General features: G+C 46.1%; 1 protein-coding gene across 1 annotated transcript; it reads left to right on the forward strand.

The window, feature by feature from the left end:
- Nucleotides 1-8,318: 8,318 nt before the first annotated feature.
- Nucleotides 8,319-13,699, forward strand: LOC100501853 (uncharacterized). Its single transcript, NM_001196501.1, has 5 exons — nt 8,319-8,556; nt 8,677-8,709; nt 9,002-9,230; nt 13,001-13,121; nt 13,200-13,699. The coding sequence occupies exons 1-5, from the start codon at nt 8,460-8,462 to the stop codon at nt 13,464-13,466; spliced, it is 747 nt and encodes a 248-aa protein (NP_001183430.1). The 5' UTR covers nt 8,319-8,459; the 3' UTR covers nt 13,467-13,699.
- The last annotated feature ends 7,943 nt before the right edge of the window (nt 13,700-21,642 follow it).

Genomic DNA, 21,642 nt, shown 5'->3' on the forward strand with positions numbered 1-21,642 from the left:
AGCCAGGCTCGAGCGGTGTCGGAGAGGAACAGGGGGAGGTTGCGGATGATGAGGTTGTCATCGTCCGTTCCACCCAGCTGGCAGGCTAGTCGGTAGTCCGCGAGCCACAGTTTCGGCCTTGTCTCCCCCGAGTACTTTGTAAGGGTAGTCGGGGTTCGGAACCGGGTCGGGAATGGCGCCCGTCATATGGCTCGGCTGAAAGCCTGCGGACCGGGTGGTTCGGGCGAGGGACTCCGATCCTCCCCGCTGTCGTAGCGTCCCCCACGCCTGGGGTGGTAGCCTCGGCGCACCCTCTCATCGAGGTGGGCTCGATGGTTGCGGTGGTGGTGCTTGTTGCCGATGCAACCCTGGGCCGCAGGCGCTGTGTTGCGCGTGCGCCCGGTGTGGACCGGGGCTTCCCGCATGAATCGGGAAGTCGCGGCGCGATGCTCCGAGGGGTATCCCAGCCTTCGGGAGGCAGAGCTTTCGGCCCGTCGGACCGCGGCATCCTCTAGGAGATTCTTGAGCTCTCCCTGGATTCGCCGCCCTTCGGTGGTTGATGGTTCTGGCATTGCACGAAGAAGTATTGCTGTTGCAGCCAGGTTCTCGCCGACCCCACTGGAAGCCGGTGGCAGCCTTGCCCTGACGTCGTCGGCAATGCGGGGCTGGATGCCCTGTTGTAGATGACGCGTTTCTCCGGCCGGAGCTCGGTCTGCCCATTCCTGCCCGATGTTCTGGCGGAGCGGCTCAAGTGTTCCTGCTCCCTCGTCGAGCCTGGCATGCATCTCGCGGATTTGCTCGAGCTGTGTGTCCTGACCCCCCGCAGGGACTGGGACCACAGCTAGCTCCCGGAGGATGTCAACGCGATGTGCAGGCCTAGGGGGATCACAGTTTTCCGGTATACCAAGATGGTTGCCTTCGTCGGACCCCCTAGATCGACGTGGAAACATTCACGACTTGGGCCGCAGTCTTCGTCGCCGAAGTTGTGGCTGCCGTCGGAACAATCGGAGAGGCAGTAGTCGCATGCGGTCATGAAGTCCCGCATGGCACTGGGGTTTCCGAGCCCGGAGAAATCTCAACCAAAGTCGGGCTCGTCATCTTCCTCGGAACCCGAGGGTCCGTAGATCGAGACGGCCGTCAGCAGGTCCCAGGGTGACCGCATATGATACCCCGGAGGGTTGGTGCATGCCTCTATGAAGGCTTCCACTGAAGCGGGGTCGCTTGGTGGTTCGAGGCTGAATCCAAAAGGCACGAGATGGGAATCGGTCGGTACCTCTTGGTCGACAGGCGGTGACGAAGTCACGTCAGGGGCAGACTGCACCATCATCTCAGGTATGAGGGTGACGCCCAGCAAGTCCTTCGCGAGCATGCTGGCGTCGTCCGCCCGCTTGGAGTTGACGTGTTGCGAGGAAATGGCGCTCGTCTTCGTCTCAGACGCGAGGTCGACGCTCGACGTGTCCCCCGTCGGGGCGCCGGCGCCGTCGACTCGCTCGACAGCCGACGAGGTGCCGCCTCCTGCTTGGCCACGGTTGCCCCGCCTCCTCCTCCGTCGGCGGGGGAGGTGATGGGACAAACTCGGATGTTGTTCTTCTGCCACGTGGGGAAGACGTCGTTGATTCTGCCGCCGGCGGGCGGGCTGACGGCCGCCATTGTCGCTGTCGCGCGGCGGAGGAAGGAGTATCATGTCGTAGCTGCCGTCGAGGGACATGAACTCAAGACTCCCTGAGAGCACCTAGAGGGGGGGTGAATAGGTGATCCTGTAAAACTTGAACTTAATGCCACAAAAACTTGGTTAAGCGTTAGCACAGTAATGCCAAGTGGCTAGAGAAGAGTCTTAACGAAACACAATAACCACAAGAGAATCAACACAGATAGACACAGTGGTTTATCCCGTGGTTCGGCCAAGTACAACACTTGCCTACTTCCACGTTGTGGCGTCCTAACGGACGAGGGTTGCAATCAACCCCTCTCAAGCGGTCCAAAGACCCACTTGAATACCACAGTGTTTTGCTTTTCTTGTCTATATCCCGTTCACGAGGAATCTCCACAACTTGGAGCCTCTCGCCCTTAGACTTTGATGTTCACAAAGAAGCACGGAGTAAAGGAGGGATGAGCAACTCACACAAGACACAAAGATCACAGCAAATACGCACACACAAGACCCAGACTTGAGCCCAAGAGACTATCACAAGTTTCACACTAGAACGGAGCTCAAATCACTAAGAATGTCGAACAAGTGCGCAAGAATGGAGTGTGAATGATCAACAATGCTCAAGGGATGCTTGGTGCTCTCCTCCATGCGCCTAGGGGTCCCTTTTATAGCCCCAAGGCAGCTAGGAGTCGTTGAGAGCAATCTGGGAAGGCAATTCTTGCCTTCTGTCGCCTGGCGCACCGGACAGTCCGGTGCACCACCGGACACTGTCCGGTGCGGATTTCCTTCCTTATTTGGCGAAGCCGACCGTTGGCAGCCTTGGAGCCGTTGGCGCACCGGACATTGTCCGGTGCACACCGGACAGTCCGGTGCCCCCTACTAGCCGTTGGCTCGGCCACGTGTCCTGCGCGGATCGCGCGAACGACCGTTGGCCTGGCCGACCGTTGGCTCACCGGACAGTCCGGTGCACACCGGACAGTCCGGTGAATTTTAGCCGTACGCCGTTAATTACTTCCCGAGAGCAGCAAGTTCGCCTGAGTCTGCCTGGCGCACCGGACACTGTCCGGTGCACCACCTGACAGTCCGGTGCACCCAGACTGAGCAGACTTTGGCTGAACAAAACCATCTCTTTTCCAGTTTGATTTCTCCTGTTTCCAGCACTTAGACACTATACATTAGTCCATAAAACAATGTACTAAGTCTAGAAACATACCTTTTGACTTGATTTGCACTTTGTCCACCACTTTGCATAGATCAACACTTAGGCACTTGTGTTGGACACTAAATCACCAAAATACTTAGAAATGGCCCAAAGGCACATTTCCCTTTCACTCCCGAAATGGAGCACCATCCCGGGTTGGAAAGGTTGCTGGAGACTACCCATCCGGAGCTTGACGGGAAGCTGTTCGTCAACACGCAGCAGGCCTCTACCTGGCGCGCCAACTGTCGGCGTTTCGACCCCGGGGGGGTCCCTGGACCGACGAGTAAATTGTCGCCGCGTGTCCCAGCCCAGATGGGTCTGCGCGAGACGGAGCACAAAGGGGGAAAAGGAGGGAGACAGGCAAAAGGGGAAACTCGCGGCCTTCGTGTTGTCCTGCGCCCAGGTCGGGTGCACTTGCAGTAGGGGGTTACAAGCGTCCGCGTGGGAGAGAGCGAGGGACTTTGCGCGTCGTCCCGTCCTCTCGCGCGGCCAACCTTCTTGTAAGAGAGCCCTGGACCTTCCTTTTATAGGCGTAAGGAGAGGGTCCAGGTGTACAATGGGGGGTGTAGCAGTGTGCTAACGTGTCTAGCAGAGAGGAGCTAGCACCCTAAGTACATGTCGTCGTGGCAGCCGGAGAGGTCTTGGCACCCTGTTCATCTAATGTCGTGGCCGTCGGAGGAGCGCTGGAGCCTTGCGGAAGGACAGCTGTCGGGGCTGTCGAGTCCTTGCTGACGTCTCCTTGCTTCCGTAAGGGGCTGAGAGCCGCCGTCGTCACGGAGCACGTGGGGAGCCATCATTATTTGTTTACCGGGACGAGCCAGATGGAACGCCGGTCTTGTTCCCCGTAGCCTGAGCTAGCTAGGGGTAGGGTAATGATGGCCTCCCTTGTGACGTGGTCGGTCCGAGCCCTGGGTCGGGCGAGATGGAGGCTCCTCCGAGGTCGAGGTCGAGTCTGTCTTCCGAGGTTGAGGTCGAGTCTGAACCTCGGGTCGGGCGAGGCGGAGACCGTCGTCCGAGACCAAGGCTGAGTCCGAGCCCTGGGGTCGGGCGAGGCGGAGTTCGTCGTCTTCCGGGGCCGAGCCCGAGTCCGAGCCCTAGGGTCGGGCGAGGCAGAGTTCATCGTCTTCCGGGGCTGAGCCCGAGTCCGAGCCCTGGGGTCGGGCGAGGCAGAGTTCGTCGTTTTCCGGAGCCGAGGCCGAGTCTGAGCCCTGGGGTCGGGCGAGGCGGAGTTTCCTATGGCGCCCGAGGCCAGACTTGGCCGCTGTCAGCCTCACTCTGTCGAGTGGCACAGCAGTCGGAGCGACGCAAGCGGCGCTGTCTTCTTGTCAGGCCGGTCAGTGGAGCGACGAAGTGACTGCGGTCACTTCGGCTCTGTCGGCTGAAGGGCGCACGTCAGGATAAGGTGTCAGGCCACCCTTGCATTAAATGCTCCTACGATACGGTCGGTTGGCGTGGCGATCTGGCCAAGGTTGCTTCTTGGTGAAGACTGGGCCTCGGGCGAGCTGAAGGTGTGTCCGTTGCTTGAGGGGGCCCTCGGGCGAGACGTGAATCCTCCGGGGTCGGCTGCCCTTGCCCGAGGCTGGGCTCGGGTGAGGCGAGATTGTGTCCCTTGAGTGGACCGAGCCTTGACCTTAATCGCACCCATCAGGCCTTTGCAGCTTTGTGCTGATGGGGGTTACCAGCTGAGATTAGGAGTCTTGGGGGTACCCCTAATTATGGTCCCCGACAAGAGGGTTTGCAAGATTTTAGTTCAACAATCTTAGCATGTAAAATGTCATTTTCACTTCTAAGATTGGAAATGGAAGTATTGCAAACATCTAAGTCTTTAGCCTTAGCAATCAAATTTTCATTTTCATTTCTAAGGCTAGCAAGAGAGACATTCAATTCTTCAATCTTAGCAAGTAAATTACCATTATCATCTCTAAGATTGGAAATTGAATCATCACAAACATTTGAATCAGCCTTAGCATTTAGTCTAGCATTCTCATTTCTAAGGTTGGCAATAATATCATGGCACATGCTTAGCTCACTAGATAATTTTTCACATTTTTCTACCTCTAGAGCATAAGCATTCTTAATCTTAACATGCTTCTTATTTTCCTTAATTAGGAAGTCCTCTTGGGTGTCCAAGAGTTCATCCTTCTCATGAATAGCACTAATTAATTCATTCAACTTTTCTTTTTGTTGCATGTTTAGGTTGGCAAAAAGGGTGTGCAAGTTATCCTCCTCATCACTAGAATTGTCTTCATCACTAGAGGATGCATATTTAGTGGAGGATCTTGATTTTACCTTCTTCCTTTTGTCGTCCTTTGCCATGAGGCACTTGTGCCCGACGTTGGGGAAGAGAAGCCCCTTGGTGACGGCGATATTGGCGGCGTCCTCGTCGGAAGAGGAGTCAGTGGAGCTCTCGTCGGAGTCCCACTCGCGGCACACATTGGCATCGCCGCCCTTCTTCTTGTAGTATCTCTTCTTTTCTCTCCTCTTGCCCTTCTTGTCGTCACCCTGTCACTGTCACTTGATAATGGATATTTTGCAATAAAGTGACCGGGCTTACCACACTTGTAGCACACTTTCTTAGAGCGGGATTTGTAGTCCTTTCCCCTCCTTTGCTTGAGGATTTGACGGAAGCTATTGATGATGAGTGCCATCTCCTCATTGTCGAGCTTGGAGGCGTCAATGGGGAGTCTACTTGATGTAGACTCTTCCTTCTTCTCCTCCGTCGCCTTGAATGCGACCGGTTGTGCTTCGGGCGTGGAGGGGCCATCTTGCTCGATGATTTTCTTTGAGCCTTTGATCATCAACTCAAAGCTCACAAATTTTCCTATTACTTCCTCGGGAGACATTAGTGTATATCTAGGATCACCACGTATTAATTGAACTTGCGTAGGGTTAAGAAAGACGAGTGATCTAAGAATAACCTTGACCATTTCATGGTCATCCCATTTTTTACTCCCGAGGTTGCATACTTGGTTCACCAAGGTCTTGAGCCGGTTGTACATCTCTTGTGGCTCCTCCCCTTGGAAAAGCCTGAAGCGACCGAGCTCCCCCTCGATCGTTTCCCGCTTGGTGATTTTGGTCACCTCGTCTCCTTCATGCGCGGTTTTGAGCACGTCCCAAATCTCCTTGGCGCTCTTCAATCCTTGCACCTTGTTATACTCCTCTCGACTTAGAGAGGTGAGGAGTATAGTGGTGGCTTGGGAGTTGAAGTGCACGATTTGGGCCACCTCGTCCTCATCATAATCTTCATCCCCTACGGATGGTACCTGTACACCAAACTCAACAACATCCCATATACTTTTGTGGAGTGAGGTTAGGTGATATCTCATCATATCACTCCACCTAGAATAATCTTCACCGTCAAATGTCGGTGGTTTGCCTAATGGGACGGAAAGTAATGGAGTATGCTTAGGAATGCGAGGATAGCGTAGGGGGATCTTACTGTACTTCTTGCGCTCTTGGCGCTTAGAAGTGACGGACGCGGCGTCGGATCCGGATGTAGAGGGTGAGGAAGAATCGGTCTCGTAGTAGACCACCTTCTTCATTTTCTTCTTCTTCTCACCACTCTTGTGTGATCGAATGCGTGAAGGGGATCCATCCTTCTTCTTGTTGGTGGACTCCCTTGATGGAGCCTTCCCGTGGCTTGTAGCGGACTTCTCACCGCCGATCACCATCTTCTTGGCGTGATCTCCCGACATCACTTCAAACGGTTAAGCTCTAATGAAGCATCGGGCTCTGATACCAATTGAAAGTCGCCTAGAGGGGGGGGGTGAATAGGGCAAATCTGAAATTTATAAACTTAAGCACAACTACAACCCGGGTTAGCGTTAGAAATATGAACGAGTCCGAGAGAGGGCGAAAAACAAATCGTAGGCAAATAAAGAGTGAGACACAAGGATTTGTTTTACCGAGGTTCGGTTCTTGCAAACCTACTCCCCGTTGAGGTGGTCACAAAGACCGGGTCTCTTTCAACCCTTTCCCATTCTCAAACGGTTACTTAGACCGAGTGAGCTTCTCTTCTCAATCAAACGGGACACAAAGTCCCCGCAAGGACCACCACACAATTGGTGTCTTTTGCCTTGGTTACAATTGAGTTGATCACAAGAAAGAATGAGAAAAAGAAGCAATCCAAGCGCAAGAGCTCAAATGAACACAAGTCACTCTCTCACTAGTCACTATTGATTGGGAATGATCTATGGACTTGGGAGAGGATTTGATCTCTTTGGTGTTTCTTGTATTGAATGCTATAGCTCTTGTAAGGTGTAGGAAGTCTGAAAACTTGGATGCAATGAATGGTGGGTGGTTGGGGGTATTTATAGCCCCAACCACCAAACTAGCCGTTTGGTGAAGGCTGCTGTCGCATGGCGCACCGGACAGTCCGGTGCGCCACCGGACACTGTGCGGTGCGCCACCGGACACTGTCCGGTGCGCCTGCCACGTCACCTGGCCGTTGGATTCTGACCGTTGGAGCTTCTGTCTTCTGGGGCACCGGACAGTCCGGTGGTGCACCGGATAGGTCCTGTAGACTGTCCGGTGCGCCTTCTGGCGCGAGCCTGACATCTGCGCGCACTGTAGCGCATTCAATGCGGTTGCAGGCGACCGTTGGCGCTGAAGTATCCGTTGCTCCACTGGCACATCGGACTGTCCGGTGCGCCACCGGACAGTCCGGTGAATTATAGCGGAGCGGCCTCCAGAATTCCCGAAGGTGAGCAGTTCGGAGTTGGAGTCCCTGGTGCATCGGACACTGTACGGTGGCACACCGGACAGTCCGGTGCGCCAGACCAGGGCACACTTCGGCTGACTTTAGCTCCTTATTTTGAATCATTTCTCGATCTTTTTATTGGTTTGTTGTGAACTTTTAGCACCTGTAGAACTCATAATCTAGAGCAAACTAGTTAGTCCAATTATTTGTGTTGAGCAATTCAACCACCAAAATCAATTTAGGAAAAGGTGTAAGCATATTTCTCTTTCAGGTACTCTATTAGTGTTCTCAATCAACATGTGTTCAAGTGGATTAGAGTGTAAATTAGTTTAAGTTGCACCCTAATCCACCTCAATCCACATGTGTTGAGGTGGGTTGCACTATGATTCGTGACATTGTTTTTTAGGATTGGTCATGAGTCATGACCAGCATCCTTTGTTTTATATTTAGTAAAATTTTAGATTTTAGGAGACCATATATTGAAATAATTATCGCAATCAACATATGGTGTGATTCCGGAAAAAAAATATACTCACTCTTTCTTAAATTAAAACTCGTTTTAGATAATTAATGTATTCATATAATATTTGATGTATATATTTTATATGTGTGTCTAGATTTATCATCATTCATTTTAATATAGACAAAAAAATCAAGGCTAAAATGAAGGGACGAAGAGAGTATTAATTTTGTTTTTACTAACCAACTTACAAAATTGTAATAAAGCCCTTCAGTTCCTCCCTGCCGGCCACCCGGTTCAAGAACTTTCTATCTGAAGTTCAATAATTCTCTCGGCAACTCAGCTCCCGCCAGACAATAGCCACCACCTCCGACGCCGCCTCCTCGTCCTCTTTCGCCTGAACCCTAGCCTCGCATCGGCCACCGCCACCGCTCTTCGTCGGCAGCTGCTGTGCGGCTGAACGGCCGCGATGGACAGGCACGGCTCGGTTCGGCTGCCCACCCCCGAGGATGTCTTCACGGATTTCCGCGCCCGCCGTGACGGCATTCTCAAGGCACTCACCACCGGTATCTCTCCCTCTTCCCCCCTCCTGTTCAGGCGGCGGTTCGTTGTTTCGCTCTGGATTTCGCTGTGGGATTCGTAGCTTACGGTTTCGTTTGCCTGGATGTTTCCGCGTGGTGCGGCAGATGTGGAGGAGTTCTACAAGTTGTGCGACCCAGGTGAGAATTCTTGCTTGCTTCTTCGTTCTGCCTTCTCTTTTTTCCCGCTGGATGGAGACGTTTCGTGCGCAATGCGGTTTTCATCCGCTGTTCAACCTCTTTATGGGTACTGGATGTTGTCGTTCTTGTGGTGTATGGTTAATCGATTGCTGATGCTTGGTTCTGCTTGTCTGCATGATATATAATGCTTGGTTCTTGGATGTTTCTATTCGATTCTTTACCTGACTTTTATTCGTCGTTAATGTCTACTCTGTGGACATCATGCTGATCCACCCCCCCCCCCTTTGGCTAGAGTATGAGACCCTGTGCCTGTATGGACTACCTAACGAAACCTGGAAAGTGAACGTTCGTCCTGCGAAAGTTCCTCAACAACTACCAGAGCCAGCAGAGGGAATAAACATTCCTCGCGATTCAATGCCAAAGGAAGATTGGCTCTCGTTCGTAGCTGCACACAGTGATGCATGGTTGGTTGCTATGGCATTTCACTTTGGGGCTCTCTTCGGATTTGATAAAGACGCCAGGTCTTGTCATAATTTCGACTCCAATGTCTTTAATTTCTTTGTTAAAGTTTACCCTTTGAATTTTATATTTCCATGTGTCCAATATATTTGCTTGCCAACAGGCCTCTTTTTTTTCTTGAAAACATCTTACGGTGCCTCTTAGGCTGTCAATGTTATCCGTCTGATTGATTGGTTGTTGTAGTGCAGGGGCGAACAGTCCGCCATTGCACACCCACAGGTGTGTTTATGCCTTGTTAGATTATTCCTATTCAAATGTATTGGATAGAATTAGAAAAATTATGAAGAACTTTGACTTTCTATGAATTTAAACTCATCTAATCATGTCCAATTCATATAGATTGAAAGCAAAACGAAAAAGCCCTTAGTCGGATGTATAAGGAGGGATGAAACTAGACGGCCACAATTTATATAGTGTTTAGATGAGAGTCATCGTGAGGGTGAAGTAAACGCAAGAGTAATTTTTTATGACGACGTGATCCAAAAATCGAGTGAACACTGTCGTTCCATCTCATCCTATTTTAAACTCAAACCAAACACATTCTAAACTGGCCCAACATCAGCCATGTTCCACGCACAACCTCCACTCTTCAGCCGTGCTTCCATGCCCCCAATGCCCTAGCCCATCACGGCTTCACCAGTTCATCTCGCCTATAGAGGCATATAGAGCTCGCGCCGTCGGTGCCCTATTGCTCGCCTGCCGCGGCCACGGCCACGCCGGCCTGCAGGCCGCAGTCGCCACCGCCCACAGCGTACCGCGAGGCGACCCGCCCAGCCCGTAGATGCCAGCCGCCACCAGCTAGGCCAGCGCGCGGCGTGCCCGCGGCTCTAGCCTCCAGCTCCCCGTCCCAGCACCCACGGCCCCGCTTGGCCGTCGACCGCCGTCTCCTAGCTGGCTCGGCAGGGCAACCCGGCAGCGGTAGAGCTCCTCTCTGGCCTAACAGCAGTGAGTAGTAATTTGGTGAGTGACTCAACAGTTGAGGAAGAGTGAGTGACACAATTTTATATCTTTATCAAATTTACTATAAAATTATATATGTATTAGATAGAATATTACATAATAATTTTGTGATCTGCACACTCTATACAAAAAATCTAGATCCGCCACTGGTATAGTGGTAGCCTGGCCCGTACCTAAAGGGTCAGGCTCCCTCCATAGACTAGGTCTGTACATATGCTTTTGTTTGATTATTTGCATTATAACATTCAGGACAAATATAGCTTGTGTTTAATTATCTGCATCAAATGTATTACAGAAAAGTGAATAAATAAATCTTTAAATATTATATAGCATTTGTGGTCTAGTTTTGTTAAAAAATTCAGGAACACAAATATAAAATCGGTTCAATTATTAAATATTTTATTTGAAAGATATGACGAAAAAACAAATGTAAATGACTTCTCCTTTTGCGTGCAATTATATGCAACCGCATGCCACCGGACTGCACGCGGGCGTACGCGCGCTGGAGCATCTTCCGCGGGGATTTGGATCCTCGGCAATTGCGTAGTCGACTGCCGGGAGGCTGACAGGTGGGCCCCTCCGTCGTCGACGAGTGAGAGCAATTGACTGCCGAGGATCCCAATCCCTCCCGTGGACCTAGCTCGCCGTCCATTTTTGCATCAATTCAACCTGAACACGAAGAGAAGTGAACCAAATAATACATGCTTTGAGACTCTATGGGTGTAACTACAAGAGATAATTGGATTTTTGCCACTCACAATGTTGTCTTCTTGTTATAATTACCATTGTGTCTATAAATTGTGGGTCCAGCTGGGTCTATGAAATGTGGGCCTGATGGCAATTTTACAAACCTGTTTCTTGCTGATGGCAAAAATATCATAATCTCTCGTAACTACAAGCCCCTGCACGTCAACCAAACAAGCGAAAACATTTTTCTATTGGAAAGGCTAGTTGGATTAGATCTGAGTCTAAGGCATTACCAATAAATGGAAAGGCTAGTTGGTGGATAAACATGCTTGCATTAACCCTAAACTAGACCAATTTATTGTGCACAAATATTTATTGAAATAAATCTACATAACTCCCTCACCTTTAGAGGATAGTCTACTTTGCCCCTCACCATTAAAATTGGTTGTTTAACCCATAAAACCAGACGATAACCCCGTGAACTATTTTAATTGGTGGTTTTGATGATGTAACACTGATTTAAGTGGTATAAGTTTTGTATTTTTCAGTATTGTCATCTTATTCATATAATTTCACACAAAATTATGTAATTAGATATTATATTCCTCCTAATTTTTCAAAAAATTTAGAAATAACATATTAGTTAATAAAAATAAAAACTATATAAAAATAGTTTATTATTTTTGTTTCTCATTAACTTCTTATATTCTACATCTACAAATTTTAGTAGAGTTACATAATACTATTACTGGACTACTATTTTTTGTTAATTTTATTAAACAAGTTAAGTGGTCTTTTTAATTACTAATAATTAAAACAATTATACATTTGTTTTTTAAAAAAACTTACCAAACTGTAATAAAATGATCTCCAATTTTTATATGAACCTTCTCTCAGCTAAACTAGCATACACAAATATTTTCGTATTTTTTTGAGAACTTTGAGTCTATACCCATAATTTACATAAATATTTTGCATAATCTTATATGAGTCTAGATTTAAAGTTATCAGAAAATGATAAAAGTATTTGTATATGTTAGTTTAGCTAAGAAAAAGATCTCTGTAAAATTGGAGATCATTTTGTTACTATTTGCTAGGTATTTATAAAAACATATGTAAAATTAATCTAGTTAGTAATTAGAAGAAAACGCTACTTAACTTATTAATAAAATTAACAAAAAATTAGTAGTTTATTAAAAGTATTATTTAGCTCCAGTAAAAAGTTAGTCTCAGAAGATAAAAAAGAATCATGGATAAAAATATTAAACTCTTTCTATGTAGTTTTGATTTTTTTTAATAATTAATTTGTTGCCAAGGTTATTAAAACGATAAAACATTGAAACACACATAGGTGAAACTTTGACTTTTAAACTTCTAAACAAAGTTTAAACGTAGTTTTAAACAACAAAGAAAAAATAACAATATATCATAATTTCAGACAATAACATGAAGTTAAATATCAAAATAGAGAGGTTAGTGGCTTACCAAAACTTCACCAAAAGCCGGATTGGACCCCAAAAGTAACTAACAGACTGAGCCCAAAAATAGCTATTCGTTTAAAATGCATGAAACACTCTGTTTTACAGTTTAGAACGCCAAAACACTAAAACACGGTTTCAACCTCTAATTAGAGCATTGAGGTTTAAACGTAGTTTTAATAACACGGCGCTCCTAAAAATTCAGAGAAATTAGGGTGAATATAATATCTAATTAACGATTTTTGTTTAAAATTATATAAATTTTAGACACTAGTAGAAGAAGGAATTGAAAAAAAACATAAGTGGTGTCAATTAAACCGTATCACACCATCAGAACTGCCAACAAAAATTGTTTAAGGGGTTATTTGTCTGACTTTGTAAAATTGAGGTGTTAAAGAACCGGTTTTGAAGGCAAGAGAGTGAAGTAGACCATTCCTAAGGTCAAGGGATATGTAGACTTATTCCAATATTTATTCCTGAATGTGGAATTTGCCTATGATATTTGTACAAGGGTGCACAAGCATGATGCGTACACATATGATCCCATTCCCATCCAGGGAAATGATTGTTACTGTTTTGTTTGCTTCTGGCTATTGGGTAGGTAATTAATGTGACAATGGTCTTCGTTGTTGGATTTTGAATCGCAGGAGACGGCTCCACATGATGATCAATAATCATCCCACTGTATCTGAAGTTGTGATAGGGAGTGGGGAGAAGCAACCAAAAGCCTGCAACACAAATTACGAAACCAAGTCAAGTTCTATTAAGGTAAGCACATAAACTGAACATAAATGTTCCTTGTTTCTTGCACAAGTTTATTCTGATGATGCGTCGTTGCCATCCAAGGAACCCAGTTCTAGCAGCAAGCTAGCAGAGGAGCCTTTGCCAAAGAAGGAGCGACAGATCATCAAAGAAGATGGAGGCGGCGAGGATGAAGCTTACCCATGCGGCACATGTGGAGGGATGTACTCGGAAAATGGAGTATTCTGGATTGGCTGTGACATTTGCGACAAGTGGTACCATGGTGACTGTGTTCGCATCACACCTGCGGAGGCAACGCACATCGATCAGTACAGTTGCCCCGCTTGCAGCAACAAGAGGAGCAGAGAGTGAGTGAGCATGGGTTGCCGGCGCCCCTGGTTGATGTAGTTAGGGTAGTAAGCACTAATACTGGGCTACGTTTGGCGCACTGATCGTAGTCATTGTTACTCTTGCTTAGTATGAGTACTGAGTAGGCTCGCAGCAGTTGCTGCTCTTATAGTGCACTAGTGGATTATTAAACGTCAAAACTCTCCCCGAGTGATGTAGTCGTTTCCTGTTAATGAACTGATGACCCATTTCATGCGTGTCGTTGTCTCCATGTGATTCCTATGGTCCAAATCCCCTTCATTTCCTTGTCCACCAAACCAGACCTTAGAGTGTGTAAAACCCTCTTAGGGCATGTAAAACTCATTAATTGAGGGGTCTCTTAGAGCGTGTACAACTCATTAATTGAGGTGTCTTAAGTAAAAGAAAATCAAGAGACAAAATTATCGTGATAAACTCGTTTCTTCGCAACTTTCTATGCATATTGTCTCTTAACTGCATTAATGATTAGGTCTACACATATTGTCTATGTGGTAAAGTTGTTGTTGAAGCTAGAGAGTTATACCAAATAAACACTTAAAATCAGACTCTATATGATAGGGGCGTACTATTCTAACTTGCATGAGCACTATGAGCGTCCGCATACCTCTGACTATTGTCAAGATATGCTCAAAAAATGTTTACTCGTGAGACTGATTTTAGGGTCCATGATGGAAGGAACATCGCTCTCGAGACTTTTATGATCAGGGTTTCCCCTAATTTAGAGAAATGGAAAACATCGACTAATTGTGGTTCATACAAGGGTATCCTTAGCTTAGTCTGCTACACCACATGACGTAGCGTGCAGAAATAAGCTCTATAGCATGTCGCGCCCCAAGCGACCTACCGAGTCTAACCCCTCAGGGCTCCCTATGTCTTGAGGCACCCAAAAATGAAGCATCTAAGGCCACTCATGTCTTAGTACACTCAACAACATATGCCCTTGGTGCCCTCTCGCACTCTAGGACGTCTAGCATTATGAGCTTTCAGGGGACCTCATGCCCCGGGGCATCTAATGACCCTTGGGGTCCCTTAAGTCTTGATGCATCTAATGATATAAGCTCTCGAGCCTTCTCTCGTCACGGGGCGACTAGCAATATAAGCCCCCGGATCCTCTCACATCTTGGAGCATCTAGTAGTACGAGCCCATGAAACCTCCTCACGACTCGGGGCAGCGGACGATGTATGTCATCGATGTCCCTGGTGTCCTAGTGCATCTAACCATTGTTCACCTAGATGATCATTTAGCCTATTTAAAGTTTAAACATCGTGTAAATGCTACACGGTGGTATGTCATTTCGTTTATCATTAGTTTAGTCCATTTAATTGGTCGTGTAGCTCGTTTAATGGTCTATTTAGAACTATAGGAAAACTGGGAAAATACGACGGCTTGGTTAAGAACATTGGTTACTTAGGGCTGACGTACTTAACATTAAGTACATCGGCCAGAGCGCAGGTCGACATACCTAAGTTTAAGTATGTCGGCCTTACCTGACCGACATTCTTAAAGTATTAAGAACGCCAGCCTTGCCTTGGCCAACGTTGTTAGTCGTTTTAAGAAACCACGCATCGGCTTCTCTTCCCTCTCTTCTCTCCCTGCACATCTCTCTCGTGTGGCAAGAAAACGTTGTCGCCGTTTTGCTCCTCCACCACTGCTCTCCACTTCATCCGCCGCCACCGTGGAACCACGACAAACGTCACCACCGAGCCGCGCTGGCCGCTGCCACCCCTTGCCTGTCCCACGCTGGAGCAGTTCCCAGACTAGCGCCTACCCTGCACCTCCACGTGGTGCTTGCCCCACGCCAGAGCAGTACCCAGACCAGTGCCTCCACCTAGTGCCACGTTGCCTTGGTATAATTTAGTTTGATATTGTTTGCTCTGTTAGATTTAAGTGATGTTGTTGTTTATTGTGATGAAGTAATTGATTTTAGGGTGTTAGATTTTAATGATGTTGTTGTTTATTGTGATGAAGTAATTGATTTTAGGGAGAGATCAAAAACTAAACTATGTGATACAAAACCATTATTGATTTCAGTGATGAAGTTGTTTATTGTGATGCAACTGGTCCAATATCATGCCACTAGAAATCTTTATTGTTTTGCCACATTTACTTACGTGTATGATACAAGTGTAGGAAAAGTTATACATGACAAGAAAAATGTAGGGACATTAGTGTGGTATACTTTGCTAAATTTTAGTCGATTATTTTGTTCTAAACCATCATTCTAACTTGTATAGGTGATATCGCCACCAACATCCGTGCTTCCATGTCTAGATCGAGGTGATTATTTATCTGCTAGTTTGTTTGTATAAGTTTTTTATTGTCATGATAAAATGTTAGATTTATTATTACATTTGTTAATTATTGCTACCTTTGTTGCTAATAATGTTATATTTGATCATTTGTCCACATTTATACTGTCGTTGGCACAAGTAATTACGTGTAGGACATACACTTAGGAAACATATGTGTCACCCATTTGGGAACGACACATCTCACATTTACTTGTGAGGTGCGTAGTATAAATTGTACAACGTATTTTAGACGGCCTAAGAATGGCGGCTAATGTGTGTTATTTGGTTTGCGACCTTTGTACGTTTCATTCGTGGTTTCTACAGTGTAACTTCATTGTTCTCTAGCATTCGGAGAATAGCGAGGTTATGTTGCTGAAATCACGAGCGAAAGGTACACGAGTCAAAGGCCAAATAATACGCAACGACTGTCATTCTTGGGTGGGTTTAGGATCTATCTTTCTAATAGGGTTTCTAGTTGTGAATTAGTTAATAAAACTGCACACTACACATGTTTGTCACGCATGATGATGATCTATGTTTTTTATTATCTTTGTAAATGAGTGACGATTGAAGAAGGGCTATGTACGATGGATTCAATAGTAACACTCTGGGGCACTTTGATGCATGGGTGGAGGTTGCTGATGAATTTGTGGCACACGCATTTGCTGGCGAGCCTCGTGTGGCGAAATGCCCGTGTACTAGGTGTCAAAACCTGATCCGATTGAACAAATTTGACCTCTCCATTCATATTTACAAATATGACTTTAAGCCAGATTATCTGGTGTGGCGCGAGCATGGAGAGGTGAATGCTCCTTCGGAGTCGGACGTAGACCGAATGGATGACATGCTAGATGACATTAGACATGAGTATCCAGCACTGGAGACCGACCAACCCCCGCTGGAGGAAGTGCAGTAGTTTTACAAGTTGCTAGAAGCCTTGGATGCAAAAGTGCACAAGGGTACCAACATGATTGTACTTCAGGTTGTAACAAGACTTGTGATGATGAAGTCAAAGTACAACTTCTCAAATAACTACTACAAAGATATCGTGAAGCTGATTATTGATCTTCTTGAGCCGGTACGTGAGTCGACGAGTTTGAGTTTATCTAGATAAAGCACACATCACGGTACAAAGGCAATGAGTACAACAATATTGTACTTGCCATCAAGTGAATCAGGTATACTACTTAAGTTATCATCACCCAAGCTTGAAGGTTTGGTGGGTTGTCTACAAAGTTAATCCAGAAGTCCACCCTGAGCGGTATGATAACTACAATGTAAGCGTCACGAATGATGATTTTTGTGGTGTCTATCAAGAAGATGGTGATCAGAGAAACAATGATAAAGAAAATTATATTGATCTAAAGGGATGGTCCTTAATGAATTAGTTTCTCGATTCATCGAAACCGTAGAGTTAATGGACGAAGAACCAGGTCCTTCAAATGCAAAACGTCGAAAGTCAACAAGACTTCTTGAAAGACTCATTAATGCACGTGTCAGGGACGAGGACGAGGATTCTGATGCTGATGATTTTTATTACTATAATTTATGTATGTTTATTACTATAATTTATATCATACACATGTTTTAAATTTATTTTATAATTGAGTCATTTATGCTAACTATTGTGTAGAAACTGTGCGGATATTCAGAGCGCTTTAAATTTATTTAAGGGCAAACCCGGGCGCGTCTTAAATGTGTGCCAGGATCAAGTATCACACATATGATGACTCATGGTACATAAATCAATGTCACATATTTATTATATAATATAAGTTTTGTACAAAATAGATAAATAAATACATCATATGACGACAATGATCCTCCGCAACCATAGTTGACTAGGAGACGACGACCTAGATCTCTCCGAACTCATCGTAGCATACTTCATGCTCCTGATCTGGCGGTACCTGTCCTTGACTTGGTGTGATTATAGGAAGAGTGAGCTTATATACGTTCATCGCTCAGCAAGCGTGGAGAATAATGTGCATGAGCTCACTTATGGTGGGGCTCATGTGAGGTGTAAGGCTTACCAAAGAGAATGGTTAAGGTTGAGCATTGTTTTTAATAAGTTGGTCAAAATTTATTAGCAATTACTAAGTGTAACAAAATAAAACCCAATTAAATAATTGATCATAATAAAGAATAACAACTCCCACAATCCAAATGCATGGCAGGTTAAGTTCAATTCCATAAATTACTCATGTCAGGGTTTGAGCCGCTCATGACCGTGAGCATGACCGATATACTAGTTTTGCACTCTGTAGAGGTTGTACCCTTTACCCACAAGTCGTGTATCCCATCTGGCCAGGGTTTGCAAGGCCCTTAGACACTCCCGAGGTGAATGGCTAGAGATCCACTACGAGGCCTTTAACAAAGTTTGACTAGCTTTAGAAAACCCGCTATGGTTTCGTTGAGAAGGGGCGATATAGGAATCTCTCATCCGAAAAGCCATCGCAGCATGATCGACCCGAGAACCTACCTATGCTGGTAGCTGCTCATACCGCCCTTGCCCCTTTTGGGTAAAGTAGTCCTCCACTAGGTTTCCTAATTAGTTGGCCATGGGCGTCCCATACTACTTTTGTGGTAGCATTGTTTTCTCGTGTGGTCGCTCCATGTCCAAATTAACACAATAATCTTATCATGAACAATAATTAAGCTAACAATAATGATAAAGCATGATCACCAAAACTAGGTAAAACCGAGTAGACATAGCAAGACTACCCAATATTTCATTTGTATGCAAGGTGTAGGGTAAACAAAACTATGTAACCTATTAGGTCCCATCAATTTAACCTAATCATGTCACGATGATTATTAAGATCATTATTAGGATAAAGAATGTGATCAAGGACACAACTAGCCTTTTTGGTGCAACTCCAGATACTTCTCTAATTTGGTCTTTAGGTGTCTCATGACCTCGCTTCTATTCGTATCAATATATAGATAGACAAAGAGCAGGTAAAAATAACATTGTTGGTCCTTGTTCTCAGATGCTATACACCAAGAACAAAACAACACAATTGTTAACGATTAGAGACCTTCGTCCTTCGAAGCATTATCTCCCTTGGCGTATAATGATCTTCAGACGAAGGTCATGAAGGGCATACCTTCATCATTTCAGTGAGCAAGGATATAAAAGAGGCATATGAAATACAAAAGGAATATAAACAATCATTCCAAATCATTAGATTATTTATATCCTTATTTTATAAACATGGATAAACATCAATAGAATTTATATTACATTTGTACGTTCGGCTTGATAGAAGGTGGAAAAGCGAGAGTGACGCAAGAGCGATTACAATTTAGCGTGAACAATACGGTGTTACTGTTCATCTATTTATAGGCACAACACGCAGCCTGGACAAAATTACATTCATGTCCCTGACATTTACTGTTAGCCATAAGGCAAGCTGTCGAGGACTAAGCAGTCTTCTTCCCTTTAGGTCGGTTTCATCTTCCACCATCGTCCTTGCCCCTAGCCGAAGCTTCTCCAGCCACAGCTTTGGAGCTAGTTCATCCTTCCTCCAGACCGCGCCTTCATACCATGCACACCTTCATCTCAAAGTCGAAGCCTCCTGAGACAGTATGTTATACTGGAAAATATGTTAGTTAAGTTTTTGAGGACCTTCGGTAGAAGAAAGCCCCCAACAGTAGCCCCTCGCAGTATTAATTTGTTTTTGTATTTAACAAATTCAGACTGCGATGTGAACGAAGGCCTTTAGCCAAAGGTCCAAAAAAACACCTTCCCTTCGCTAGAATAGCGAAAGTCAATGACATGTGGGGCCCGCCAAGTTGCAATGCACTGGGCATATAAATAGGAACCCGCAACGACAGCATTTGCTGCGCCATCTCAATCGTTTGTGCTATTTTTCAAGCTTGGATTTTCTTGTTAGATTTCACTTGATTTGTAAGCTTCGGTATTTGAATAAGCGCTCACCAAATGGCTGAAGAGAAGAAAGTTGTTGATCCTGCTCTGGCTGGTTTTTACGAAGCTATGGAGAAGACAAACACATAGAAGATTACAAATGAAATGCTAGCTGGCTTGTCTGAAGATTCTGACGTTAGCGAAGGCTTTGATGTGGAAAGTGAAGATGAAGATGCCGAAAATCGGCCCTGGCGGCCGAGCCATACCATCTTCGGAAAATCATCCATCAAGCAGAGTCAGATTGATGCGATGAAAGGAAGATATTTTCGAGATATGTCCATTGTGAGAACTGGAGGGGATAGCGCGACCCCTGCACCCGAAGTAGATGAAGTGGTTGTTTACAGGAGCTTCATGAAGGCAGGGCTTCTGTTCCCATTAAGTAAATTTCTGGTCAAAGTGTTGAAGACCTTTCAAATTTTTCTTCATGAGATTATACCCGATGCCATCAGGATGGGGGTTTTTATTTGGGCTGTGAGAAGCCAAGGACTGGAGCCAAGTGCAAAATGTTTCTGCAATATGCATGAGCTGTCTTACGAAACGAAGGCTACTGGGAAGGAACAGTATCATAATAATTTTGGTTGTTATGGCTTCGTGCCCCGCTCTGATGTGAGCTATCCAGTTCCGACGTTTCGGAAGAGGTGGCCAGGGGCCTTGATGGAAGAATGGTTTTATGTGAAGAATGACTTAGTTGCCAGGGAAGATATAAAAGGGATCATCCAACGCCCTATTCGGTCTCGCTTCGGCATCAGAAGACCAGCCACTGCGCTTGGAAATGAAATAGAAACATGTCAGAGGAGTTTTAACACTGTGTGCACTTTTATTGGCACAAGAGACTTAGTCCAAGAGCACATTGCCTATAGAGTATGGCCTCTCGTGAATGATTGGGAGATGCCGAAGGAAGCTGCTGCCGGGTCTAGCCAAGGCGGCCTGGTGTATCTAAAATATACCTTCAGATATAGAGAGCAATTTGACGAGCCAAACAATGAGTGGCTGAATTGTATTGAAGCGACTAGTGACGAGTTGCTTGGTGCTTATAAAAGGGCCGAAGATGATGCCATGACTGTAGCCTTCGGAGAGCGAGGCAGGAGAAGGCTAAACAGTGTTTTTGATGTTATTGGTTCCGTCTACCCGGATTATAGCTATCCCTTGCGAAAACAAGGAAAGAAAAGGAAAGTTCCCACTTCGGCCATCTCAGTTGTGCCGAAGGGTAAGAAGAAAGGTTTTAACGCACCGGCCTAGATACATTGAAACAGCTACGGTGCTGAAGCTTGTTGAAAGGACTTCTTCCACCACCGAGCCAGGGCACCCTGCTCCTGCCGGCTCCAAAAGAGAATCGGCTGAAATGCCAAAGGTTTCTGCAATCGAGTCGGCCAAAGCGCCGAGACATGCTATCGAAGCTAAAGGAAAGGCAACCGAAGAACTAGAGCGAGAGGAAACAGCAGGGCCACCAAAAATCTTGAGTCCGCCATCGGAACTAGAATTGTCGAAGGTATCGAAAACTCCTGCAATAAGCCCCAAGAGGAGGAGGATGGCAAGTGTGCTGGACGCCGTCATGGAATCAACAAGGGCGTCAACTCCTGCTCCTGCAAAGTAGACTGCTGAAGCTGCTACAGTTCGCGCTAAACCCGAAGCTGGGCCCACGGTGCCCACTGAAGCAGAGCCTGCTGGCGCTGAGCAGAGAACTGAACAAGAATCTTCAGATGTTGGTTTGGCTCTGGAGAAAAAAGACGTGCCTGAGAAAGTTAAATCTACTACTCCCGAAGCACCTTCTAAAGATATTGACTTTATTATTCGACATGCTTTGGGTAAAAGGTTGTCTGAAGAGGAAATTGCGGAAGCCAAACACTACGCCCGGGAGTTGGAGTACCCAAAGGGGGCCTTGGTGTACAATGGCACCGACGAAGATGATTTTCTATATTGTCTCCCAAACAACAAGGA

This window comes from Zea mays, chromosome 10, assembly GCF_902167145.1.
Source record: "Zea mays cultivar B73 chromosome 10, Zm-B73-REFERENCE-NAM-5.0, whole genome shotgun sequence".
In the NCBI taxonomy this organism is placed as follows: domain Eukaryota; kingdom Viridiplantae; phylum Streptophyta; class Magnoliopsida; order Poales; family Poaceae; genus Zea; species Zea mays.